The 26,219-nt window shown below is 36.4% G+C and overlaps 2 protein-coding genes across 2 annotated transcripts; one reads left to right on the top strand and one right to left on the bottom strand.

Annotated features, from left to right (window-relative positions):
* The first annotated feature begins 6,978 nt into the window (after positions 1-6,978).
* LOC141250406 (uncharacterized) lies at positions 6,979-8,913 on the top strand. The gene is given in 5 exon segments (XM_073669952.1): positions 6,979-7,101; positions 7,239-7,282; positions 7,622-8,049; positions 8,194-8,249; positions 8,761-8,913. Coding segments are annotated over 5 exon segments (804 nt in total).
* Positions 8,914-10,170: 1,257 nt separating this feature from the next.
* On the bottom strand, positions 10,171-15,805 carry LOC141250407 (uncharacterized). Its single transcript, XM_073669953.1, has 6 exons — positions 15,710-15,805; positions 15,523-15,586; positions 15,194-15,359; positions 14,946-14,972; positions 12,347-12,428; positions 10,171-12,294 (listed from the first exon to the last, which is right to left on the bottom strand). Exons 1-6 carry the CDS (start codon positions 15,803-15,805, stop codon positions 10,171-10,173), a joined length of 2,559 nt encoding a protein of 852 aa, XP_073526054.1.
* Between the last annotated feature and the right edge of the window lie 10,414 nt (positions 15,806-26,219).

The raw sequence follows: 26,219 nt of genomic DNA on the forward strand, positions 1-26,219 counted from the left end.
TCTAAGAGAATGGAAAGCGGTTTTGGAAGAAAAGGAACCGAAAGGAGAATGATTCCAAATTACTATGTCAGTTATGGAGTTAATTGGAATATAAATTTATGTTATTTTTTCCACTATATCATTAGGAAGAATGCTCATTAATTTCTGAGTATCCTATTTCTTATTGACGATATAGTCAAAAACCTTCTGGTTGATGTCATTGACGTTCCTGAGATGAGAGATGGAAGTGCTTGGGGTCCAATTATATTTCCAAAATAAAATTTGGGTACTATCACCAACAACCCAAAGGATAAGTTTCATGAATGGTTTATTTAAAAATAAAAGTCGATTAAATTGCCACGAGAATTTAGTGGATTTCTCAATTTCTAGAATGGTCGAGTTTTTGATATAATTTTTTTCATAAACAATGGAGGCCCGTAAGGAATGAGGATTGGTGAGGAGACGCCAAAGGAGCTTCATTTGAAGACCAAAGTTGTGTTCAAAAGAGAGTCTAAGGCCAAGGACTCCTTCGTCCTTGGATTTACAAATCTTCTCCCAACTGATAATTGGATGGAAATTATTAGTGTAATTGTTCCAAAAAAAAATTGTTTATAAATGGTATCAATGTCTTCACAAAGTTCTTTAGGAAGAAGGAAACATTGCATGACGTGGTTAAGTTTAGATGTCAGGTTAGTCTGAATAAGAAGGGTTCTTCCTGCTTGAGAGATAGTATTTGCTTTCCATCTGGAAAGTTGTTTATGAATGTTACCTGTCAAAGATTCAAAGATGTTCTTACAAATTTTACCATTCACTATGGGTAAGTACTTTTCTAATTTTGTGGTTTTGTGGACACCCATAACAGAGGCCATGGTATCCGCTTCAATTTGAGAGACCTTTTTAGAGAATTGAATTGAGCTTTTATTTTAGTTGATATGGGGATACCTAAGTACTTTTCTAACAAATTTTACCATTAGCTATGGGGATACCTGAGTACTTTTCTAATTTTGTGGTTTTGGGGACACCCATAAGGGAGGCATTGGTATCCACTTCAATTTGAGAGACATTTTAGAGAATTGAATTGCGATTTTATTTTAGTTGATATGCATACCACTTTGAGTAGAAAATTTTAAGAGGAAATTCTTAATAAAATCTATATTGGTGCTCGAGGATTAGGCAAAAATTATAGCATCATCGGCAAAACTAAGGAAAGGGATCATAGCTCCTTCTTTGGTTAATTTAATGCCGATATGTATAGGATCTTGAGAAGCTATTTTGGAGAGCTACCTAGGAAAGAATTCCTTTGCTAAAATGAAGAGAAAATGAGCTATTGGATTGCCTTGGCGGATACCACATGTGGGAGAGAATACCTTATAGGCTTGGTTGTTTACTAGAACAGATAAATTTAGTTGGAGAATTAGGGAATTCCAAGTTTCACAAGTCTTTTAGTGATGATTTTCGAGATAGTCTTATAGATTGTTGGAAATAGACTAATAGGCCTATGATGATTTGTTGAGGAAGGGTAATCATATTTAGGTGTTCAGAAGTAAATGTATGGTTTCTTTGCTTTAATATCTTACTGTGATGAAAAAAATCCCTTAACAACTTTAATTACAGATGGACCAACATTTTTTATATTTTTCAGATGCAATGACGCCCAAGCTTGGAGACTTGTCATCTACAACAATGAATATCACATTCTTTATTTCTTCATTTATGATATTTGTTGTTGGATATCTATTATCTTGCTTTGATCATTTTGAATAAGGTGTAGTTGGGCTTGGAGTAGTCCATGATCAATTGATGACTTTTTGAATCTTATTTCAAAGTCTTTTCTTATCTCATTCTAATATTTTCCTTGCTGATAATGCAGTGCCTTTCTAGAGTTTTAATTTGTTTGATAATTTTTCAATTCCTTTTTCCACTTGCCATTCTGTGATAGTAGTTAGTGTTCATATCTACATTCTTAGCTGGCATCTAGTGTCATTTTCCATAAACGTAAACGGAAAGGAAATGAATCTAGACTATTTTCTTGTCATTGTTCACTTTCAAAATGGTCATGTAACTTATGACACATAATAAAATGGTCTAACAACTCCATTGGATATGAGTGTTGGTCCAATGTTGGGGTAGGTTTCAAGAAGGGTGAAACACTCTCCTCCCTTTTTTTTACATAAAAATTTTGGAAGATCATCCCCGACACAAAAATTGTGATCTGTGTATATATCTTAGACATGAAAAATACTCTAGATGTCCCTTTCCAAAAAGAATAACCCCAATGGTGCCTTAATGTGGTGAAGTTTCGCTTTTTTCTTCCAATAATTTCTTTGGTAATTTATTTGGAAAGATAATATACACTCTTTTTTAGAATTAGATGATTTTTTCTTTGTAATTTGTTTTGGTGTCTGGTTTAGATGGTTAGTGGTTTCTACTTATAAGTTTTTTTGTTCAATGTTCTTTAGTTGCTTGAAAATATTATCAAAATAATTTGGATTCCATGTTTTTGCTTTTATTTTAAGTATTTGTTTTTTAGTACATAGAACATATGAGATCCTTAAAATTGGTTAAGCCAAGTTTGTTTGATGATTTGACGGAAATCCTTTCTTATGAACCACATTTTTTACATACTAAAAGTTTGACCGTTGAAGTTATAGTTGTTGTGAAGCGTGAACGACATATGACAATGATTAGAAGATGAGAATGCATGGTTAGTACAACTGAATCAAAATACCAATATATGATCTCATTGTGAATTAAGATTCAATCTAGTTTTTGAAATATGGTGTCTATATCTGTTCGGTTTTTTCACCAAGTGATTTTTTTTACTAGAAGGGGACTAGTATATCACAACTGTCTTAAAACGTCTATCAAATCTATTCGGGTTAGGATGCCTCTTTTTTTCTTTTCTGAGAACTCACAAATTCATTTAAATCATTAGTGATGATATATGGAATTGTCGATTGGTTTAAAATTGTAGTTCAAGCCGACCACAAAAAATTCTTTTCCACTAATCTGTTGGGTGGGCATAAACCAAATATATAAGCAGAGCTTAATCTGTGTATAGTAATTTACTAGTTGATCACCCATGTCATGCACGGGGTTTGATTAATCAATTGATAAAAAGAACATTAGATACAATTTGTACCAAATTATGTTGAAATTGTATTATAAATCATATTTTTTATCAATAGCCATTCATGAAAGTTAAAAAAATTAGTTGAATGACATCTATCTGAATTTATAATTTATGTAATGATAAATATTAATTTATAGTTAGATATATGTATCAAAGTTGTTATTTAATTGATGGAAAAAACTTGATATGTGGATCCTAAGGTTAGATCTTAAATTTCAATATCAATATATCTGGAAAAATAAAAATAATAAAAAATAAAAATAATAAAAAATAAAAAATAAAGATCAAAGATCAAAGATATTTATCCCTAAAATATGAAGAAAAAAATCAATCTTAAAAATAATGAAATAAGTATAAAATATATCTTAAAAATAGAAATGAAAAATAATTATGTAAAAATACATCATTATTCAGTTTAATATAACATAAAAAAATAAATTATGAAATACATACTGCATTGTTTTATCTTTATAGAAAAATATATTAATATAATTTTTTTATTTAGTAAAAGTTTTCTTTGTACAAAATATATCACAACAATGGACTCAATTTTAAATAACATAAAAAATAAATCATAAGATACATATTGCATTGTTTTATCTTTAGTGAAATATCTTTATGTAATATATAGTACTCATTTGGGGCATAAAAAATCTAAGTTTAGAAAAGAGATTGATGAATATTAAGTAAGTTTTAGAAGAATAATCTAATATAATGATTAATTAGATTAAATTATAAATATCTTATCAAGTTGTTCCTAAGAATATGGGAGTTAGTTAAAATTTTAAAATTTTAAAAAATAGAATAATAGAATCAAATGGAAGAATAGATGCAATAGTAGATCCAGTTAAAAAATTACGCCTAAGAAAATATTGGCTAGAATGAAGGAGAGAACTTCAAATAAGGTAGTTCTGATATATAAATGATATAATTATTGCATGTTTGATTTCTAGGGAAGAAATATATTTCATAATATTTATTAAATGTTAAAATATATGTCTATATATGTTTAAAATATAGTTATATATTTGTAAAATGAAAAATAATCTAAATTTGTAAAAGGACTATTACTCATTTTAATAATTAATTTATTTTTAGAAGAATCATTTACATTTAATAAATCAAATAGATTAAAATAAAATTATCCTAGCAATTTGTTCTTATAAATGTGGGAGTTTATTTAAAATTAAATAAGAGAGAATAGTAGGACCAATAAGAGAGAATTAGCTAAAATTAAGGACACATTTTGAAAAGAGAACTTTAATATTCAGAATAATATATATAAATTAATAGTTTTAATGACGCGGCTAGTGAAAATTAATAACTTTAATTATATGGAAGATGAAGTGGATTTTTCAAAATGTAGAATTTTAAGTGAAATTAATGTGGGAGCGACATATCAGTTGTTTTATTCTCATGCCGACACATAAGCAGGAAGGCTCTCGTTTAATATATGGAAAGATATTTTCATGCATATCCATCTAGACACATAGCTTACCACTTCAAAAGTTTCATTATTCAATTGACTTGGTATCAAAAGGAAGTAAACCCCTCCATGTTTCTTCTATCGATTTAAAAAAAATCAATATTACTCCATTGATCCAAACCTCTATAATTCTATAGGTTTATCTTCATAAGAAAAATACAAGAAAAACCTCTCTACTTGTATTCTATAGATTCATCTCCTTCTTACTTGGCATTCACTCAAATTCAATCTTGACGAGCATTAGTGGAGTTTAATTTTGTTCCCAAATCTCCTACTAGGTCTTAGAGGGCTCGTAAAAAACCAATTGTCTTGGTTTAAGCCCCAGAGGTGTGGGTTAAATTCAACTTCGGCGCTTGAGTTAGGCTGCGTTCGGTATAATTGAGATTGAAGTCAGTTGAAGTTGAAATAGGGAATTGAAGTAGTTGAAATGAGATGGGTTAAAATAAACTAGTTCAACCACAGTAATTGAAATTGCTTCAACCCACATATCTCGGTTGAAGAAAAGTGATTGAAATCGATTGAAAACAACCCCATTTCAATCGATTGAAATGAGTTGTGTACCGAACGCGTTTTAGGAGCGTGATTCAATCAGTTCAATACCCCTCCCGAACGCAGCCTTAGTATTAATGGTGACTCCTATATTGGGTATATTATCCGCATGTTAGATGAAAAAATTCCCTTCATTAACCACCTTCAGATCCATGGACGTACACCCGTTCAGGCTGAAGCGATGGTGGCTCCTAATACAGTTCGAGTAGCTTTATCTTTACATCTATCGCATGTCATCATTGAAGGTGATAACTTGATCCTTATTAATGCACTCAAGCGTGTTTTACATGTTACTTAGGCTATTTCGTCTTTGGCAATGAATATTTTGGCTTTCGTTCGGCACTTCTCTGTGATTCGGATCCTTCATTACTGTCGAAAATGTAATCATGTTGCGGATCTTCTTGCTTCACCCCTTGCGAAACATATTGATCTCAACTATATTTATAAGTTTACTGATGTATCAGATTTACCTGATTCTGCTATCATGACTCTGCGGGAAAGACTAATATATTAAATTTATCTGATTCTGTTATTAGGACTCTGCGGGAAGGAGTGCGGTCAGGTAAGTTCCATCTCTTTTATTCTTTTACATAAATTTACTCACAATATCTATTTTGATACTAAGGTGTTGCCTTTTGAAGGAGAAATCCTAGTATTAACTCTGTACCAAAATAAATAAATAAAAACTCGTGGGCCAGCAACTGGCAATTAGTTGCTTTACAACGAATTTCTTTTGACAATTTAAATTGAGAAATAAAGTGAAGAAGAAGAATAAAAGCACCGCCGACAGCACAAATTTACCAGTGCATCCAGTGCTGTGTAGCGAAAACGCGGCTCGTGAAATTGTATTGACTGCATCATTTCCACTCACAATCTGCAGTCTGCACTCCTCACTCCCACTTCGCCTATTTATACTTCCGCTACCTCAACAGGATTATTAAAAAATATTCTTTTTCTTTTGGATTTCGACAATCCGCGTTGCAAAGCCAGATCGAGATCGGCAATCAATTTCATTGCAAAAGGATACTTTTGCGCGCTTTCTGACCTTCAATTCGTTGTTTTTTCACCAGGTATGGTCTCGCAGTCGACATCTTTCTTCTACTCGTCAGATCAATTGATTTCTAGTTGTATCTTTGAATCCAATGTCGGTTATGAAATCGTTAATCTGCTCTGGATCTCGTCAAATTGTTACTTTCACTTGTTGTCATTCATCGATTGATTTCCTGATCGTATTGTGTTGGAATTACTGTATGTCCTAATGATTTAATTGTTGCATTTGCCTTGGATCGAGATCTGACCTCTTTTCATGTATATCGGCAATACAAATTCGCTGTCTTCGCTTTCGATCTGATCGTTTTTATTGAGTGGACAGTTTTTGTAATGTTATCATAATTCATAAATCATCAGCGGAACACTTGGATACAGTTTGATCGTGTGATATTTACTGGTCACTAGCGACTTGGATATTGCACGGACTGGCAACTTCAATTTCAGTTGCGCAGGGCGTTATTTTTTTTATTTGTTCTGTCGGCAGCAGCACATCTGCTTACCATTGTTAAATCTTAAAGGATTAGGCAGTTGGTCTTGGCGATGATTCAGATTGTCTTTGGTTTCATTTGCATTTAGTTGAGCGTACCTTCTTTGTAGGTCAGACTTCTGTTTGCACTTTGTTGATTTTGAGATTTGCAGCACACTGTTAATTTAGATATCCAATTCTGCTGATTCACGCCTATTTGAAGTTGTGAATCATTCTACATTGCCACTGCAGTTTTTCTTAATTTTGTTGTTTCTCAGTGCTAGAATTTTCTATTGCTGCATCACACAAGTAACCATGTCGAGGAGACCAGTGAGTAACACTCGGCGCCTTATGGGCAATGGTAGCTTTCCTTTTGCTAGTGCTTTCCCTTCAAAGACACGTTCTAACCCTGTGTTGTCAGTAACCCTTGTCGTACTGGTAATACTCACCTCTACTAGTAGTATCTTCAATGATATAACATGAAATAGTTTTACTATTACAAAATATGAATAGTGCTGCTCTAAAGATCTCTTAACCAAAAGTAATCAGATTTTTCTGTTCTTTTCAAATTGCAGGGAGCCTTCCTACTTATTGGCTATATGTATAGTGGATCAGGTCTGTATTTCACTGCCTATTTAAGTTCATCTTTGTCGTGAAATTTACTGCTAAGAATGTCTTATTTAGTAGGAGTATCAATTTTGAATTAATTACCCAAATATATCTTCTTTGTCTAATCTTCCTTTCTAACTCATCTATGATTTGCCAGTAATAGAATGAGGAACAATAGATGAGTTTAATAAAAGAGAAATGCTGTTTTAAGTATTGAGATAAGTGAAGGAGAGAACATTTTTGTCACTGACCTGGATTGAATTCGATGACGCAGGTGATGCAGGTCACAAGGAGGCTGTAAGTAGGGTTGTCGAAGGTAAACAATATTATCTACTTTAAATTGTATTAGACTCATACTGTGCAAGGATTTACCTAATGTTTAACCCTCTCTTGTATATCCAGGACAATTCTCTGGAACACTGGAAGTTATAACAGCGATTCCTTTCCTTAAAAAGGCTTATGGTGATTCCATGCACGAGGTTCTACATGTGGGTCCTGAGACATGCTCGGTTGTATCTGCATTGTTGAAGGAAACAGATACAGAAGCATGGGGAGTTGAACCTTATGATATTGAGGACATTGACGCTACCTGTAAAGGTCTTGTCAGGAAAGGCATTGTACGCGTTGCTGATATCAAGTTTCCACTGCCGTACCAATCGAAGTCATTTTCTTTAGTGATTGTATCTGATGCACTAGATTACCTGTCACCAAAATACCTCAACAAGACGCTTCCTGAGTTGACAAGGGTGGCTAAAGATGGAATCTTGATATTTACTGGTAATTGTTAAGCTTAAATGATGTTATCACCTAAACCAGCTGCTGCTCTCTGGCTTTAATTTAATGATGTCAAGTATATCCTTGTTAGTAACATATTTTTTCTGTTGACATGAATAACTAATACTCTTTTTTTTTTTTTCATAGGTCAACCTGGTCAACAGAGGGCTAGAGTAACTGAGCTCTCTAAATTCGGAAAGCCGGTTAGTACTTTTAACTTTTCTTTTGGTTCTCTTTAGTCTCTACATATAACTTAGGGCTCGTTTGGTATTGATGTCAAAGATATGAGGTATCGGGTATGAGTACGAAATCAAGATATCAGGTATGGATATGGATATGAGTGATATACCAATTTATAAGGAGGTATCGAAACAAACACTTTTAAACCCATAAAAGATATTATTTTGATATACTGATATCCATACTCTCTCATACCAAACACTTGATATCAGTTTAATATCGAGATCTGGATATACAAAACAAGGATATGGTCATTACTCATTGTCATAGTTTTTGAACTACTTCATATATGTTCAACAACTTGAATAAACCATCTCTAGCTAAAGATCATCTTTTGGTGCAACTTTTAGTGTGTACCACACATTTATATTGAAACAGTCATCACCTTCTAACTGTTGAAACATGAACCAACAGTATAATGTACAAATTATCAAGAACTGAGACTGATAAAGTTTATAATGTCTGTTGTTGAAGGCGAAAATGCGGAGTCACTCTTGGTGGGTACGGTTCTTCCTCCAGCTCGGTTTGGAAGAGAATGAAACAGCGTCGAAGAAGTTCGACCAGGCTGCAAGCAAGAAGGGATATACACCAAGCTGTCAAGTTTTCCACCTCAAGACATACAGTTGATTTGGTTCAAATTGAAGCTACAAGGAGCTCACCACTTGAGGCATTGATGGTAGTTAATTGTAGGATATTTCTTAAACTACTCTTTTGCTTATATTTCCACTCATATTACCATTTTGTTTTCCACAATGTTTGGCCAATGCCCACTATTTATCAATGTAGCATATACCAATTAAATTTGTGAAGTTATTAAGATCCAAATTCTTCTGAAATTAGACTTTTTGGTAAGTTTGTTATCTCAGCACTACAGCTATAGTTGGTTTGGTAGAAAAGCTCTACACTAGAAGTCAATAAATGTTTTCTTTACAAAGTTGAAGATTAGGTTACCTTGATCTAATTCCTTCAAGTAAAGGTGAAAATTCTCTAAAGATGTAATGCAATTTATGAAGGACACATCTAGCAAGGTGTTGTGTCTTGTGTCTGTGTCCGACATATTTAGGACATATGGACACATCTATGACACAGTTAAGACACGGTTAACAAAATCGGACACATCTCTCAGACAAATCTTAGATACACCCAGACACATTAATATAAGAGCTTAGGTTATATATATAAGTCTAAATAGTATAAAAATCAAGATAAAGACGTGATTTAATATTAAAAGTGTCATCTGCGCAATGAAATATTCCATCTGGATACAAATACATGTCATTTTAGTGTAACGTTTTTGGATACAAATACATGTCATTTTACCAATTTTTTCTACTTTTACCACATTTACCAATATGCAATTATAACATTAAAAACTACTTTATTTCTCTACATATTATTTCTTATTTCCAATGCAACTATATTAGGGTTATTTAGGTAAAGAAATTTCTACCTTAATTTGCGTAAATTTTTGTCTAAAGATATGTATTTGTATCCGGAGAGAGTAAATATATTTACGGTTAATTTTTACTATTAATTTTTGTACACAATCGAATATCATATTTTTTTTTCTCTTATGTAATTTGATATACTATTTTTAATAATATTTATATAAAAATATATATAATTTATTATTTTGTGTCCTATATTTTAAATTTATCATGTTTCCGTGTTCTGCTGTGTTCACGTCCACATATTCGTTTCCATGCACGTGTAACATAAAATAAACGGTTGTTGATCAAATCCAGGGTAATATCACATAAATTTGCATTCTTTGCTAGAGAATTTACGTCTTGATTATGAACTTTTTGAAGATGCTACTTTCTAGATTATCATGAAAATTGTAACACTTGCGCAAATAATGATCCGACTTCCTCGATTATGTTGCTACCAATACTCACCACATGAACACTTACCATCTTTGAAGCAATGAAACCTCTTTGCATCCCTAACAGTAATTTCCCTCCCAGTAACCACAGATATATATCTAATCGCATTATGACAATCCCCACAAATCCTCAAGTTCTTCATCACAACCAACGCCTCCCCAGGCTTCGTTCTAAGCAGCCCAAACGCAATAGCGAGCTTCTCACTATGATGCGCCAACATCGTCTCCTTCTCCGCAACTCCAATCCCTTCATCCTTCACCAACGCCCACCTCAAATCCGGTACATACCCAACACCCTTTATCTTCGCCATCATCACCTCCAAATACTCGTAAATCTCCCTCAACATGAAATGCGAACTCTCCTCCGCTACAAAAAAATGCGTCTTCTTCTCCACTTCAATCCAACTGCAACCCGGTTTCTTCCTCACTCCTTTCTCCCTCATCACCTTCTTAACATTCTGAAACTCCTCCCACCTCCCTGCACTCGCGTGAATGTTCGCTAGCATTACGTACGGAACTGCGCTCGTTGGATCAAGCTCGAGAAATTCGTTTGCTGCTTTAATGGCTAATTCGATATCTCCATACTTCCTACACGCACCGAGTATCGCCGCCCAGGTTATCGTCCCCGGATTGTACTTCATTCCCCCAATCAACTCTTTAACTTTTCTTAAATCCCCCGCTCGACCATACATATCGATCATGCACGAATAATGTTCCGCTTCCGGTTCAATCCCGAATTTCTCATACATCATATTGAAATAATGTTCGCCGTCGTTGACTCTTCCTGAATGAGCGCACGCAGAGAGAACCGAGACGAACGTTATACTATTGGGCTTCAAGTGGGCCCACTCAAGCATGCGATTGAAGAGATTCAAAGCTTCTTCTCCATCTCCGTGTTGTGCAGAAGCAGCGATCATGGTGTTTAAAGAGACGACGTTGTGATCATCCATTTTATCAAAAAGCTTTCTCGCGTCTTTGAGGCTTCCGCATTTCGCGTACATCGCAACTAGTGCGTTTTCTACTGCGATTCGGTTTGATGGGATGTCGGATTTGAGCATTAATGCGTGAATTTGCTTTCCCTGTGATGGGGAAGAGAGATTCGCGCAAGAGCTTATCACACACACAAAGCTACAATCATCTGGAAAATAGCCAATCGATTGCATTTCTTTAAAGTACTGAACAGCCTGTTCGTCTTGGGAAGAACTTGAGATCATTGTGTTCCAAACGACCAGATCGGGATCTGGGATTTCCTCAAAAAGTTTTCTACAATCTGTTATTTCGCCTCCGCATTTGGAGTATAAATCGATTAATCCGCTGCCGACGTGGGGATTTTGATTAAACCCTTTTTTGATTAGTTGACCGTGAAACTGGATTCCGCCGGAGAAGTCTTTGAGGTTGGTGAAAGCGGTTAGAACACTGGCGAGAGTATACATGTCGACGCGGATACCCGTTTTTACCATTTCTTGGAACAAATCCAATGCGTTTAAGCCTCTTCCGTGTTGGCCATACGCGACGATCATCGCGTTCCATGACACCTCATCTTTTATCGTGTTCATTCCGAAGAAGAGACTCTCCGCCTCTGCTAGACGATTGTTTTTGCTGTAGAAGGTGATTAGGGAATTGTTTAAAGAAGTGTAAGAATTAAACCCACCGATAACTGCTAAACAATGGAGCTGAGCGACGAGTAATTGATCTTCATAACAAGCTGTGATAAGGCCGGAGAAAGTGAAGCCGTCCATCTCTAAACGCATCTGCCTCATCTCGGAGAATAAATTTAGGGCGGGCTTAGATTCTCCGCGCTCAGCGTAGGCGGAAATCAGGGTGTTGTAAGAAATGGAATCTGGGTGAGGAATTTTGTCGAACAGGTGGTGGGCGATGCGAGGCTGGGACTCTTTAGCGTAGGCGGAGATGATGGTGTTGTAGGAGAAGACGTTTGGGGTTAAAATGGAGTCGAAGGCTCTGCGTGCAGCCGATAGAATGCGACATTTGGAGTAGAGGAGGACGAAATGGTTGGAGAGATAAGTGGAGGGAGGGATCAGAGATTTTATGTATAAAGCTTGGAGAGATTTGCCCGTTGAAAGATCTCTTTGAGCGATGCATTCTTTCAAAATCTCACGGAAGTTCTGCAGAATCCATTGAAGTGGAAGCTTTTGGTTCATTAATGTATGCTTTCACCAAGCAGCTGATATCATGATATTGATCACCATCATAGGAGCGCCGATGAAGGAAGTTTGTGTGAAAGAAATGGGCGCTAAACCTAATAAAAGAAAGATTCAAGCAACAACTGGGCTTCGAATATGTTGATCAATTCATGTTCTGGACTGGGCTGACTTTAGCTTGTTTATTAGGGCCATAAGGCCCGGAAATCGTGGGTTCAAGACAAAATCTAGATTTCCCTAGTTTATTTTGAGAAATTTTTTTAAAACCACCCCTTATTTGGGTTATTTTTCAAAAAAAACACCCCTTATATCGATAATTATTTTAAACCACCCCTTATATATATTCCGTTATCAATGCAACACCCCTTTGTCATTTCCATTAAAAAATCCGTTAAAATCTGTGCAAATTACCACCCCTTATATATATTCCGTTATCAATGCAACACCCCTTTTAACGGATTTTTTAACGGAAATGACAAAGGGGTGTTGCATTGATAACATAATATATATATAAGGGGTGGTTTAAAACAATTATCGAATAAGGGGTGGTTTTTTGAAAAATGGCCCAAATAAGGGGTGGTTTTAAAAAAATTTCTCTTTCTTTTTCTCTCAAATATACTCCCTCCATTTGCCAACAGATGAACGTCAAGTTCGAAACATTCAATGGTTAGGATTGATCATGTGGTCAATGGTCAACATATTCAATACCATCGTTGACCAACTTTTTTTCTAAACGAGATTTCTTTCCATGAATGTGCAACAATTTGTATATAAAATGTACGTAAATATGCAACAAAATCTATATAAATGTGTATTACAATGTGAGTAGTTTTAGTTGATTTTTTCAAAGATTTTTCTTAATAACGTCCATGAAAAAATAATAATATATGTGTAAGCCTTTTTGGTTGATTGTACGTCATATATATGCAAGATTTTCTTATTAAATGTGCAAGGCTTGTGAATGTGGTTGTTGTAGATGTGCATCAAAAAATTGTTATTGTACAACTACAAGGTCTTCTTAATAAATGTGCAAGATTTTTTTAATGATGTGCATGAAAGTATTATATATATGTTCAAGCCTTCCTAGTGGAATGTGCATATGTTTCCAACAAAAGTGAATTTGTATTAAGTATTATAACTACACAAGGTTCTCTTATAAAATATGCAAGATTTTCTCAATAAATAAGCTTTTGCAAATGTGGTTATTATGAATGTGCATCAAAATACTACTATTGTGCAAGATTTCTATTTTAATTGTGCATTAGTTTCCTATATATGTGCATGGTTTTCTTAACAATGTGCAAGTCTTGTAAAAGTGGTTTATGTGGATATGCATCATATGTACATCACTTTTTTTTGTAAATGTGCAAGATGTTCTAAGTAATACGCAAGGTTTTATAAGTAATTGTGCAAGATCATCTGAGTAAATGTGCAGAGCATTCTAAGTAAATGTGCATAGGATGTGATTAGGTCTAGTTGATTTTTTTTTTCAAAATTTTCTTAGTAATGTACATGAAACTTTAATATATGTGTAAGAATTTTTAGTTGATTCACTACTACAAAAAGAGTCAAATATCCCGGGCGTTTGACCACATATACCCCGGATCGGCTTCGGTGTATAGCTCATAGAGATATATAGTCATATGCTATATACCTCGGTTAATTACAAATCTACTCCCGGGGTATTTTCTATATCCTTCCCATCGCACTTTAGAGCCAAAAAAGGTGTCCGAGATATATTCATTGTATATACCTCGGATATACAACTAAACCGGTGTATTTTCTCTCATTTATCCGGGGTATTTGGTTCCAATATACACCGGTGAATTGAATGTCCGGGGTATATGTTCTAAAGCTAAATACACCTTTGCCATATAATCCGAGGTATATTGAATATACACCGTAGTATATCCTTGCCATTTAATCCGAGGTAAACCTAAATAGTCTGGGGTATATTCTTGTCATATAATCCGAGGTATATTCTTTATACACCATGAGTTTTGTTTTGTGGGAATAATATACCGTAGTTGCAAATCTGTTATAGCTTTTGCTTGATAATGTGTTTTCTTTTTGTAGTCGCAGAATATACATCACAATGACGTACTTAAGTCAAATAATCAAAACATAATATTTAGTTTTCATAAAACCATAACACTTTTTTGAAACAAAAATGAGTACAATCCATAAATAGTACTGGTCACTACTTAACAATAAGTTTGAGATAGCAGGAATATGTTTATTCTCTCTGTTCCATAAACAATGATTCTACCTGTTCCATAAACTTATATGTGTTTGCTGAGTTTTTAAAGGACTGTTTCTATATAAGTACACCCCTACTGTAAGTAATCAATAAAGCTGATAGTCCATCCCACATACACACACAAAAATACTACGAATCAACAGATTTGGTTGCGCTAAGCGTACATAAGAAAGCAGTAAGTAGGGTGTTCACTGAACCCCACTCCACCTAGCCCAATCGACAAATTGCATACCTCCATACACATTGTTGCCGAACCTGACACCGACAGTGAAAGCCAATGTAAGGGGCGGAATCTTCTTCCCCAAAGGAGAAGCTTCTACTAGACTTTCTAGTCCGTTTACTATCTGATACCTACTGTTTGACGATACTGCAAGGAATACATCTGAAACCACCAACCAAACAACCATTAATCAACCAATTAATACAGCATTCGTTCATACTAACATAACCTACCCCACAGAGCTGCACTCTTCACAAGAGGCGGCACAGGTACATCCTTTTCCGATTTCTTAATGCTCTTGCAAACCAACCCAACACCAGAATTCTCAATCTCAATCTCAACTCATTGATTGCAAGCAATTTTCATGCTACATAGAAACATACCTCTTTGCAGTCATAATCATATTAGCAATCCCTTGTCCAATTAATCCACATCCAAATCCAAATGATCCATAAACATACCTCTTTGCAGTCATAATCTGTTTTGTAGTCTTAGTACTTTTGTAGTCTTTGCAATCATTTAGTATGGCCTGATTTTTCTGACGATGATCTACGAAGATCACTTAAGTGAATCAGTGAAGTACTAATTTCACATATTTATAATTTCATGGATAGCACATTTCCAGGGAGATAAAGTTGAAGAAAGGTTACATACACAATAGCTGAAACTGCACGACAGTATCTCTCCCACATGCTATGGAACCTTGGCTGACCCCCAAGATCCCATAGCTTTATTGTGACATTCCCTTTAGTTACCTTCCTCATATTGAATCCAACCTAGAGTTTAAATTCATGTCAGGTGCTTATGGAACTTCAATGAGAATTTTCAAACATTTAAAGAATGCTTAGCCATTGCAGCAAGCAAAATGCAAGTGGAGCAGTTGTAAGAGAACAGGTTACCGTAGGGATCATGTCTTCATTGTATCCACCAGTAGCAACAACATTTACCAGTGATGTCTTGCCTGCATTCTGGAGCCCTATTAAAGATAGCTCCATTTCCTGTTTGAAAAAGAGGTTGCAAATATAACAATGAAACACATTAGGAAGACAACAATTAATGAAAGAAAATACCCCTTTATGATGTTGATGTTGATGTTAATGTTTAAGACTATATTCCAGATTAGTAATTGCCGAACAAAGGTAATAGATGACTTGAGTTCTTGGAGAAACTATAAGTCAGATATTCTATCTTTAGGCAAAGACCAAATACCCTTATCAATATTAAATATGCAAAAAATGACACGAGAAAGTCGGATACTCTGATAGAGAAATGAATTTTTTTCACAATCTAAGATCATCTGGCTTCTACAAGAAAATTCAACAAAGAAAAACATCACGCAAGACAGATGTCTGAAAATGAAGTGTACATCATCCTGTGGATACCATGCTGATTGTTTGTAAAACTCAAGTAAATACCTCAACTTCTTCCTAGGTTATAGAAACAACCAACAAGTATGTCAGTCATATAGATCAAAATTCATAACTACAACATCTACAACTTTCACCAATTCAAATAGTTAAACACACCTACTCAGAATAGAAAATGGCCAGACAAAAACCACAACAACCAGTCAACCACAAAGGATAGTCATAATCACAGATCTGAAGCAAAGAAATACTGTCAAAATCATAACTTATTAGGTCTAGCCCGGCAGTTACAAAACACAGGATACCAATACTTACTCAAGGTAAGCAATAAAACAACAGTCTACAAAACTCATGAAAGCAAGTATTAGCGGGACTCAATAGAAGTCAATTCAAGATCCCACTCCACCATCAAGCAAACAATTTCACCTTCCCTTCCCAATTCCTCATACCAATAGGTTAATCTAGTAGTTTCCACATCCAATAGGCAATATCTAATCTACCATTTGACCTGCTCATACAAATTCACATACCACATTCTATGTAGTTTCCGTTTTCCATCTCTCAAATCACGATATTAACAATCTCAGTAAACTAAAGGGGAAGAGAAATAGGCCGGATTTTAACTTAGAAGCACAAATTTTCGAATTCAATCGCATTCGATAGAAAATTGAAATAACTACTCCATCTCCAGGCATAATGCGAAGAACAAAGCAATATCTATAGAAAAAACTACTTCCAAAACGGATTAGAATTTAACTTAGAAACACAAATTTTCAAATTCAATCGCATTCGATAGAAAATTGAAATAACTACTCCATCTCCAGGCATAATGCGAAGAACAAAGCAATATCCAGAGAAGAAACTACTTCCAAAACAGACTACGGACAAAAAAGAGAATCAAAGCCCCATTTATCTACACAAAAGTACTAAGACTACAAAACAGATTCAGAGGTTGTTAAACATGTTTCTGAGTGATTAGGTACTTTTTAAAACTAAGTACCACTTACTTTAAGGTAATTACTATCCATGCTCATGTGACCATATCCACAAACAGAGACCAGACCACCAGCTGAAGAAGAAGGACACGTAATCCCTGCACATGTTTTAAGTCACACATAAAAAACAATAACAACAGAATTAATCACAGATTAATTATAGTAACACTGAACCGTTTCTTTTGCCTTTCTCTAGCCTTATGATTTTGAAACCAATAGAACACATTTTTCCCTTCAATCTTACCAAACTGTCTTAACTGAGCTGAGATCTTCTGAATCTGATCAACATTTGGTGACCTAATTCCTTCTTTGTAGTAGAGATCTTTCAGTATCTTAATCTGGTCGGTCGTCGGAGTCCATCTGGTACTACTTTGCCGACATTAGGTAGTTGCTTTGAGCTATTGTTGCTTTCCCATTACTGCTACTGTTTTGCTGAGCTTGAGGTTCCATGGAAGGGGAAACTAAAAGATGGGTTTTGTTGCTTTTTTGCTCGCAGCGATGTGCTCCATAATTCTATATAGAGACAAAAACAAACAAGGTAGGGAAGATAAGAAAACTCACCACTGGGCTCTGAATCCATCACTGAACCGAGATTGTTGCAAATAAGTTTTCCAACATGCTGCATAAAATCCTTCAGTATCTGCATAAGGAAGAGAAGAATCGTGATCATACAAAAAAAACATTTACATGTATTTATTCAAAAGGGATACAAGCCTGACCTTAAAGCTTACACCTCCCAATATGTGCTTCTCTCCAAAGGATTTACACACATCTCTGCACTCTATAAGCACAGATTCATCGTCTGAGTTTGAATTCTTCGCTGCCAAAGAACCCTAGGTGAAATGGACATTACACAGGCTTGAGAACATCACAGCTAAAGAAACTAAATCTAATGAACAAGTATACAAGAAAGGAATCACAAACTATCAGAAATGCAATTCAATCCATGAGGCTTCTTGCAAAGTGAAACAAGCAAAGTGAAACAAGCAAACAGGAATGCAATTCAATCAATGAGAACCGCTAAAATTGGCGTACCAGGCAATTCCAGATTCGATTAACGCCACCAAACTATCAGAAATTCAAGAGAGGAGAACAGATTCAAGTTACCATAGACGCGTTCCAAGTAGAAAAATCCCCGAAAATTCATAAAAATCTCAACGTGAAAAGGTTTTGGAAATTGCACATGATTAACACACGGATTCTGGAGGGATAGTGGGATTGAGTGGTCAATATCCTATAAACCAACCAAATATTGCAAAGTGCAATTAGTGACGGGTGTTATGATTTGTAGGGCCGCGACTGGAAATGTGATGATGGCAATGGAGAAAATAAAGCTAAGACTAGCAGGGAACTAACAAATCGCACATTGAAAACTAGAATCGCACATTGTAACTGTTTGATTTCAGCCTGATTCGTTTGGGCTCAATGTCAACAGATGTTTTTGCCAGAAACACTCCCATCAAAAATCTGAATTGTTGGCATACAAAATCAGTACTGACCGGGTACCGAGGGTCAAACACAAAGATGTCAACAATTTTTCAGACTATGATAATGCCAACAATTCAAATGCCAACAAAAGAACAACAATGCAGATGCCAAGAATTCAGATGCCAATAAAAATTACTACAATATTAATGTGAACCTCAATATCAAAAGCAAGTAATTAGTTGCCAAAAAATTAGATGCCACCATCAATTCAGAACCTTACCTAAACCTTGACAGTGGCTGAAGACGAACAGGGAGAAAGGAAGCTGAGCGCCGCGCTGGAAACGAACAAGGAGAAAGGTCGCCGAACACCGCCGGTGGAGACGAAAATGAGAATCAGCGGCCAAAGACGAACAGGGAGAACGGAACCCCGAGCATCGGTGGAGGAGAACAATGAGAAGGAAGTCAAGCGTCGGTGGAGACGAACATTGAAATAAAAGCCGATCGTCGGTGGAGATGAACAACCAGAAAGGAATCACTTGCTGGTGGAAACGAACTGTAGCGCTCACGAAGAAGAGCGCTCATCGGTGGAGATGAGATAGGGTTGGACACTGGCGGCTGAGAAAAGAACAAAACAGGAGCTTGCAAAATTAAAGTTGAGATCGAGGAAGAACGAAAGAGAGAAAGAAAGAGATTGTGAGAGAGGGTGCGGACGACAATTAAGCGGGCGGGAAAAAATTGAAACAGAGGCGCGGGCGGGGAATAATGTGAAAATTTGGAAGCGGGCGGCCTAGATTATATACCTCGGCCCAATACCTATTATATACCTTGACCGAGTATGAGGTATTTCATTTCATATGTCATATGGAGGAAGCGCGCTTGCAATGTGAAAATTTTGAAGCAGGCGGGTAATGAATTTGCAGATATACCACGACCCACTGTCTCTTATATACCACGGCCCATTAAATGTGCAAATATATCACGACCCATTGATGAGGTATTTCATCTCCTAAAAATGGATGGCCTTATATGCCACGGATCATGCCCAAGTGTGGTGTATATGAGGAAGCTTTATATCTCATGATAATGGAAATGGTGTATTTCAATTCATACATATATGAGGTATTAGATTGATTTTAAAAAAATCCACCTTTATATCTCGAGTAATACACGTCCGTGATATTTGATTACCTATATATCACGGACTATTTCCACGTATGGTGTATATGATATGTGGTTAATTATTTTCAGCTTTATATCTCGTGTAAAACAAGCCCGAGATATTTGCTATGGTGTATTTGACTCTTTTTGTAGTAGTGATTCTGCAATAGTTTCATATATGTGGGCGAGGTTTTCTTATTAAGTTGTAGACATTTTTTTAGGATTGCGATCCGCATCGTACGACCCTATAGTCCAAAGTTTACAAAACGACACCGATCCCATGTAGGATCGAACCTATGTCAGGATCGTACAGGTTCAGACATGTAGGATTGTAAGATCCTACGATGCTATTCCTAGTTGCGGATTATCCTTCATTTAAGTGAATTTTTGAACTTAATAGCTTCTATATTTGAATTTTTTACCTAAATTTATTTTTTAATACTATTTAAGTGCATACAGAGAAGAGAAATCATTTACGCCCCATTGGACCAACGATTTGGTATTCGTATTGCAAACCTTAAACTGAAGTAAAACTACAATGTACAACTTTTCATAACTTTCTTGATTTTGGAAAATTTTGAACTTTAGATTAATCCTCGTACAATCGTTTTAACTATGCATGACTATAATACAGATCTTATATGATCAAAAAATGGTATTTTTGACATTATTTCATAAAAAGACATATCATAGTCATATATTATCATTTCAATCGTTCAATATTATGAAATTGTAGGATCTTACAATCTTACGATCCGATCCTACCCTTTCTCAGATACAAAGTAGGATCTTGATCCTGACAACCATGGTTGTAGAAGTGCATCAAAATTTTATCATTTTACAAGGTTTTCTTATTAACTGTGCATGATTTCTTAATGATTGTGCATGAAAATATCATTATTATGCGAGGTTATCTTACAAAATGTGTAATATTTTATATAACAGCACACTCAAGTTAGGAGTGCTAAAGTAGCACGATATATGGTGTACTTGGGCACTTTAGGCATTTTTAAAAATAGGGTGAAATCAACCCTCCTGACATAGGCGTCCAACTCCCCCACATGCACGTGCGAGCCAAGGTATGAAGGCCAAACATGCCCAAGAAGTATTTTCGGACATAGGCGTGTTGCTTGATGAGGTCGGCCGGCCCAACACACTTCCAAGTGTTAGTTTGAGCTTGCTCAGACTAATAATTCTTTTTGTTTTGATGATTATAAACACTATATTTGATTAATCTTGTGTTCTCTAAGCTTTGCAGGAGTAGCTTAAGAAACCAAGAGAGTCGCTTTGACCAAGCGAACAAGCTAGAGACTAGCTTTGAGTCTTGCGAAGATTGCAGATATTGCAAAGGCAGTCTCAACCAATTCTAAGTTGAAGAATCACAATTCAAGAGTGAAGATATGAAGAAGAGTTGAAGGCCAATAACTAGAGGAGAGACAAAGAGAGTTGTTGTCGGCTAGTGTATCCAGTGCTTCAACGATGAAGAAATGAAGTGAAGGAAATCTGCCCAAGTGGCTTATGCTGCACCAGCGTGTAGAGTATTCATGCCAATTGATGGGAAAGATGTGAAGCTCAGGATAGGCGAATTTGTTTCTACCTATGGAGAGTGAGGAGTGTGGATCACCAACGTGGACGAGTTGAAGTGGAGTGGTGTGGAACGGATCGCCAGCGTGGCAGAGTTTGTTACAAGTTTGTTGCTCAAGAAAAAGGAGAAATTTGTGGAGGAGCTGCATGGAGAATAGTCACACGGATCGCCAAGGTGGCAATCTCCTTTATTACAATATTGTATAGAGTTTTCTAACTTGGGGAATATTTTAGGATTTCTATAAATAGTTGTAATAGTTGTATGCATTCGCACGAGCTTGGGAAACCTCGAGAGGGAGAGAAAGTCTAGCTAGCACAAACACAATAGGATCAGGAAATCCTGGGAGTTAGTATGTTGAGTGTCTTGGAGGGATGCAACATGACTGAAAGCTGGGAGGTTATTAAGGTTGAGTGTTTGGGGCATAGTTGGTGATCTATGAGGGAGCGTGTGTTGTCTATATAACTTGAGAGCAATAAACATTGTAAGTGAGCTGAACGGGAGTGTAGTGAGTAGAGAGTTATAAGGCCTTGTAATTCTTTGTTCGTTATATTCAATATAATTGGTGAGTTTCATCCCGGACATGTATTATTGCCAAGGGTTCTCACCTTACTAAGTCTCTTTGTGCATATTGAGCTGAATCTTTCATCTAAAAATCTAAGATTCATATTGTGGTTTTTCCCTTGTTATTCCGCATTTATAGCATACTCGCTTTCTAGCGCGCTGTGCTTACTTAAGGGAAAAAGACTCGTTTAAAAGTGTTTTTAACTTCCACATATCTTAAACACTAAAGCTAGTCAATCGAGCTACTCTTCTCTAAGAGATAGTCATTTCAAAGCTACTCTATAAATGTTCTTAACAAGCGAATCACTCATATCTATACTCGCTTTGTTGAGAGCTAGTCTTTGGATACGAGCTCTATAGCTTTTGTTCATTGATTATAGAGTAAGTGTAACATTCACATATATATCTTGTTACACTTGTTTTTTATCTCGATTCTACCAATCGTCAAACCCATAATTGATATCAGAGCACATGTTGCTTAATCTTGCACAGATTGATTCCTACTCTATAGTTTGTAGTCACGGGCAATGAAAAACAATCATTCCACCTAGGGATCTATTTAGCTAAGCCACATATCTTAGCTGAGGGTGAACTAGAATGGTGGCTCACAATGACTAAGAGCTACATCCAACAAACTAACTATCAATGTTGGAGGATCATAGAGAAAGGTGAAGAAAGGCGCAAAGAAGAAACCGACACTTACAAATGGGGACCAACTGAGTATGCTAAGCTCGAGAAGAATGCCAAAGCAAAGCAACTCATCATCAACACTCTCTCTTGAAAGGACATCGACAAGATCATGTCTCTATCCACTTTCAAGCTCATGTGGGAAGCCATCATTGATATGCACAGCGGAAGCGAGGATATGAAGAAAAATCATCGATTTCAGCTCCAAAGGGACTTCCATTCGTTTAAGATTGGAGAAAGTGAGTCTGTCTCATATTATCATTCCCGGTTCCAAGTATTATGTGATAAGATGTCCTTCACGGGACTCAAGGTAGATCCCTGGGAACTTGCACTCGCTTTCATCCATGGTATTAATTCTAAATTCGACACAACTAAACGAATAATGATAATGACTAAAGAAACGAAAGCTATGCATGTATATGTACTTGCTGGTAAATTAAGAGTGCAAGAAGCTGAAGATCAAAAGGAGTCAATAGCATCTAGATAATCCCAAGGAGTTGCTCTCAAGCTCACTCGCGTGCTTCAAAAGGTCGAGGACAATGATGAGTCCGAGAATGCAGAAGACCAAGAAGTGGCGATGATGACCAAACTAGTCAAAAGGTTCTTTAAGAAGAAATTTGGTATAACTACCAAGGGGGGAAAAGATTACCACAGAGATCCAAAGGACACCAAGCCATTCAGCCTCAAGAACATAACGTGCTATAAGTGCTCAGGTAGAGGACATCTCTCTAGAGATTGTCCAAGTGAAAGGGTAGATCCGAATAAAGAAGAAGGTGGATCTGAAATACCTCCTAGGAAGGCCTTTGTCACTCTATGGGGCGAATATGATGATGAAGTCGACATTGGTGAAGATCCTGATAATTGCTTCACAGTCGCTCAACCTATTCCAGAGCCAGTGCCTATACCTGAAGTTGAGGTAAGTGTTCTTGTCCCAAAACCTATACTAGCTATCCCTCCTACACCCTCACTCTCTATATCTATGCGTATACTCGATCAAGCGAGTCAATCTGAGGACAAGCTTGATTTGAGTGATGTTGTTTCCTCTAAGTCTGTTACGACTATATCAGAGGATACACTCATTCAAGCGAGTCTTAAGATAGACAAGCTTGCTTCGAGCGAGTCATCTAAGACTCTACCTGCTCGTACGAAGCCCTTACAAGCTAAATACAAACAAGTAGGAACGTAGCGAGTATTACCTATGCCTCACATATATAAAACTCATCATGTGCCATGTCTTTGTCATGATGACTACTCAAAGCGAGTTCCTAGAATTGTGAAGATGAAAGTTCTACCTTCTAGTCTCTGGAATCGCTAGTGCTAACATTCCTACGAAGTCAATACTTCATTGGGAACACACTGCTTGATTTGATTTTGTAGGAAAGGGTGGAGAATAGAATGCAAATGGATTATCTAAAGCTACTCTCATCCTTAACAAGAGAAGGAGTCTTGCTATCTCCTTCAGTGCTATATTGACAAAATCAAGCGTGTGCTAATCAACATCTCTTTCACTCTTATCATACAAGAGATGTATATCATGTGGTAAAGTATTAGCCTCTGGCACAACGAGTCTGAATTGATTATAAAGCTACATCTATTAGCTCAAAGCGAGACTCAAAAAGTTCAAGCGAGTCTTTGAAGACTCAAGTGACTCTATTTCTACACTCGCTGAACTATAACTAATACTTCCAGAAGAGCCAAAGCTGCAAGTCATTTCTCTAAGGGCACTTTACTTGGATATCTGTATAACCTTTTAGCCTCTTTGGTTTTCCTTCTTACCTTATTAGAAGAACAAGAGATGCACTGTAAGTTCCTCTATACTTTGACTATGAATTATGCTTTATAATTCTACTTCGGGAACTTTAGTTGGATTGTGTTGCTTGCTTGCTTGTTTGATTTTCATGCTTATCTTTACACAAGCCAATCTAGCTAAGGCAGTATATTGTATGAAAGCTATTTATTATAGTCTTGAGAAATTGCATGCTCTATGTGCCACAAATAGAGAATGGTGATCGCCTTCTTGCCTATTACAAGCCTAAGAAATGATCCATTCCTACGATGTCCCTAGCCTAACGTTAACGTAACGCTTCCTTAAACATGATTAAACTCCACAAAGGAATTAGTCATTTTTGTGTAAAAGCCAGCTACCCATATCATGCACATACGTTATATATTCATTAAAATTGAGTGTGAGTGTGTTATGTCCCATGTTTTGAAATGTGCATTTCATGTTAATCTTTTGCATGCTTAAATGTCACATTGGGTGCATATATACACTTGATTTACACTCCTAAGCATGATCAAGCGTTGGGTAAGAGTCGCTTCTAGGAAGTATGAGTCGCTATCCGGGTTTTCTTAGCACAAAAGGTTTGCTTAATAAGGAAGGCATTCAACTACGGCTTCAACATGTGAGGTCTAGACATGTAGCCCTGTGATCTAGTATAAATAGATTTGGAAAGGCTACGTGGCTTAGTGATCCAGTCTAAATGGATTCGGAAAAGCCACACGTAGACTTCACAACTCATCATAGTAGCTGCCAACACGTTATCTGTGGTTGCTCCAACGAGTCTCTTGTAGTGCCACTTGTCATGCATAAATTTCATCCAGAAAAAGCAAGTCTACATGTAGCCGTTGCGCAACTCAGTGAATCTAGCCGTTGTGAAATAGCCATTGCCAGTATAGCCGTTACAGCGTGTCATTGCGAGATCTCAGATTTGATATAAAGCTTAGAAGAGAAGGAAAGGGAGTCTATTTAAGCACTGGTATACACTTCAATACAATTTTACCGTGCTTAACATATTCTCTCTCTCCGTACTATTGCTCAAATCTATCCCGCTACACTTGCTTTCGTGCAAATTAGCCTCTCAAAAGGCCAAAACACATTCCTCATTACCCAAACTCCTCAATTCCAAAATCTGGCTGATAAATCACCCCTCGCCGGTCTCTCAAAGGAACAACTACTTGAAGAACTTTCCAAAATGAGAAAAGAGGATGTTGAAGTGATAGTGCAACACCAACATTTGGCCTCTCGTGCTTCTCAAGAGTCGTTAGTGATCCCTAAGAAGGTAGCAACTCCTTCGCCATCACCGCCCTTGTCACCTTCTCTAGAGAAAGAAGATCGACATGATTCAGCGACTCTAGAGACTGGTGAACATGAAGCTGCTATCACATATATTGAGCCCGGTGATTGCTCAGGCAAAGAGATTGTGCCAGTGATAGATCCAGTAGCCACAGTCTCAAAGGTACTTTCAGAGGTTGAGAATATTAGGTCTGAGGTATTTACTACTCCGACTAAAACTCCTAGTACAGCTTCTTTACATGCTTCCTCCTCTAAGACTTGTTTCTCTCTTGCCTCTTCATTCCAAGATGAAGATGATGAGGCATTCGTCCCAGAGCAGCACCAACTGATAAAAGACGTTAAAAGTGCGTCTAAAGCTGCTAGGAAGTGAAAGTTAGAGGAGATAGAAGAAGAAGAGTTGCTCTCTGAGGAAGAAAGTGTTGAGTCGACACCACCTAAGAAAGTCAAGAAATTCTAGCCCCGTTGATCGTGCCGCTAGAGATTCTACAAGCCATTGAAGATGCGCCAGGGTCAAATAAGTTCAGATACCTGCTTAAGCTCCAGAATTTAGAC

The sequence above is a fragment of the Phyllobates terribilis genome, unplaced genomic scaffold, assembly GCF_046119375.1.
Source record: "Phyllobates terribilis strain yellow unplaced genomic scaffold, ASM4611937v1 Scaffold_5639__1_contigs__length_50313, whole genome shotgun sequence".
In the NCBI taxonomy this organism is placed as follows: domain Eukaryota; kingdom Metazoa; phylum Chordata; class Amphibia; order Anura; family Dendrobatidae; genus Phyllobates; species Phyllobates terribilis.

Bases quoted from the DNA above. Each gene is read 5' to 3' on its own strand.
- LOC141250407 (XM_073669953.1), bottom strand. From the start codon at position 15,805: ATGGAGCTATCTTTAATAGGGCTCCAGAATGCAGGCAAGACATCACTG. The intron at 15,587-15,709 runs GTAACCTGTTCT...TTTAAACTCTAG, and splicing joins ATGAAGACATGATCCCTACG to GTTGGATTCAATATGAGGAA. The intron at 12,295-12,346 runs GTGAAAGCATAC...TGGATTCTGCAG, and splicing joins ATCATGATATCAGCTGCTTG to AACTTCCGTGAGATTTTGAA.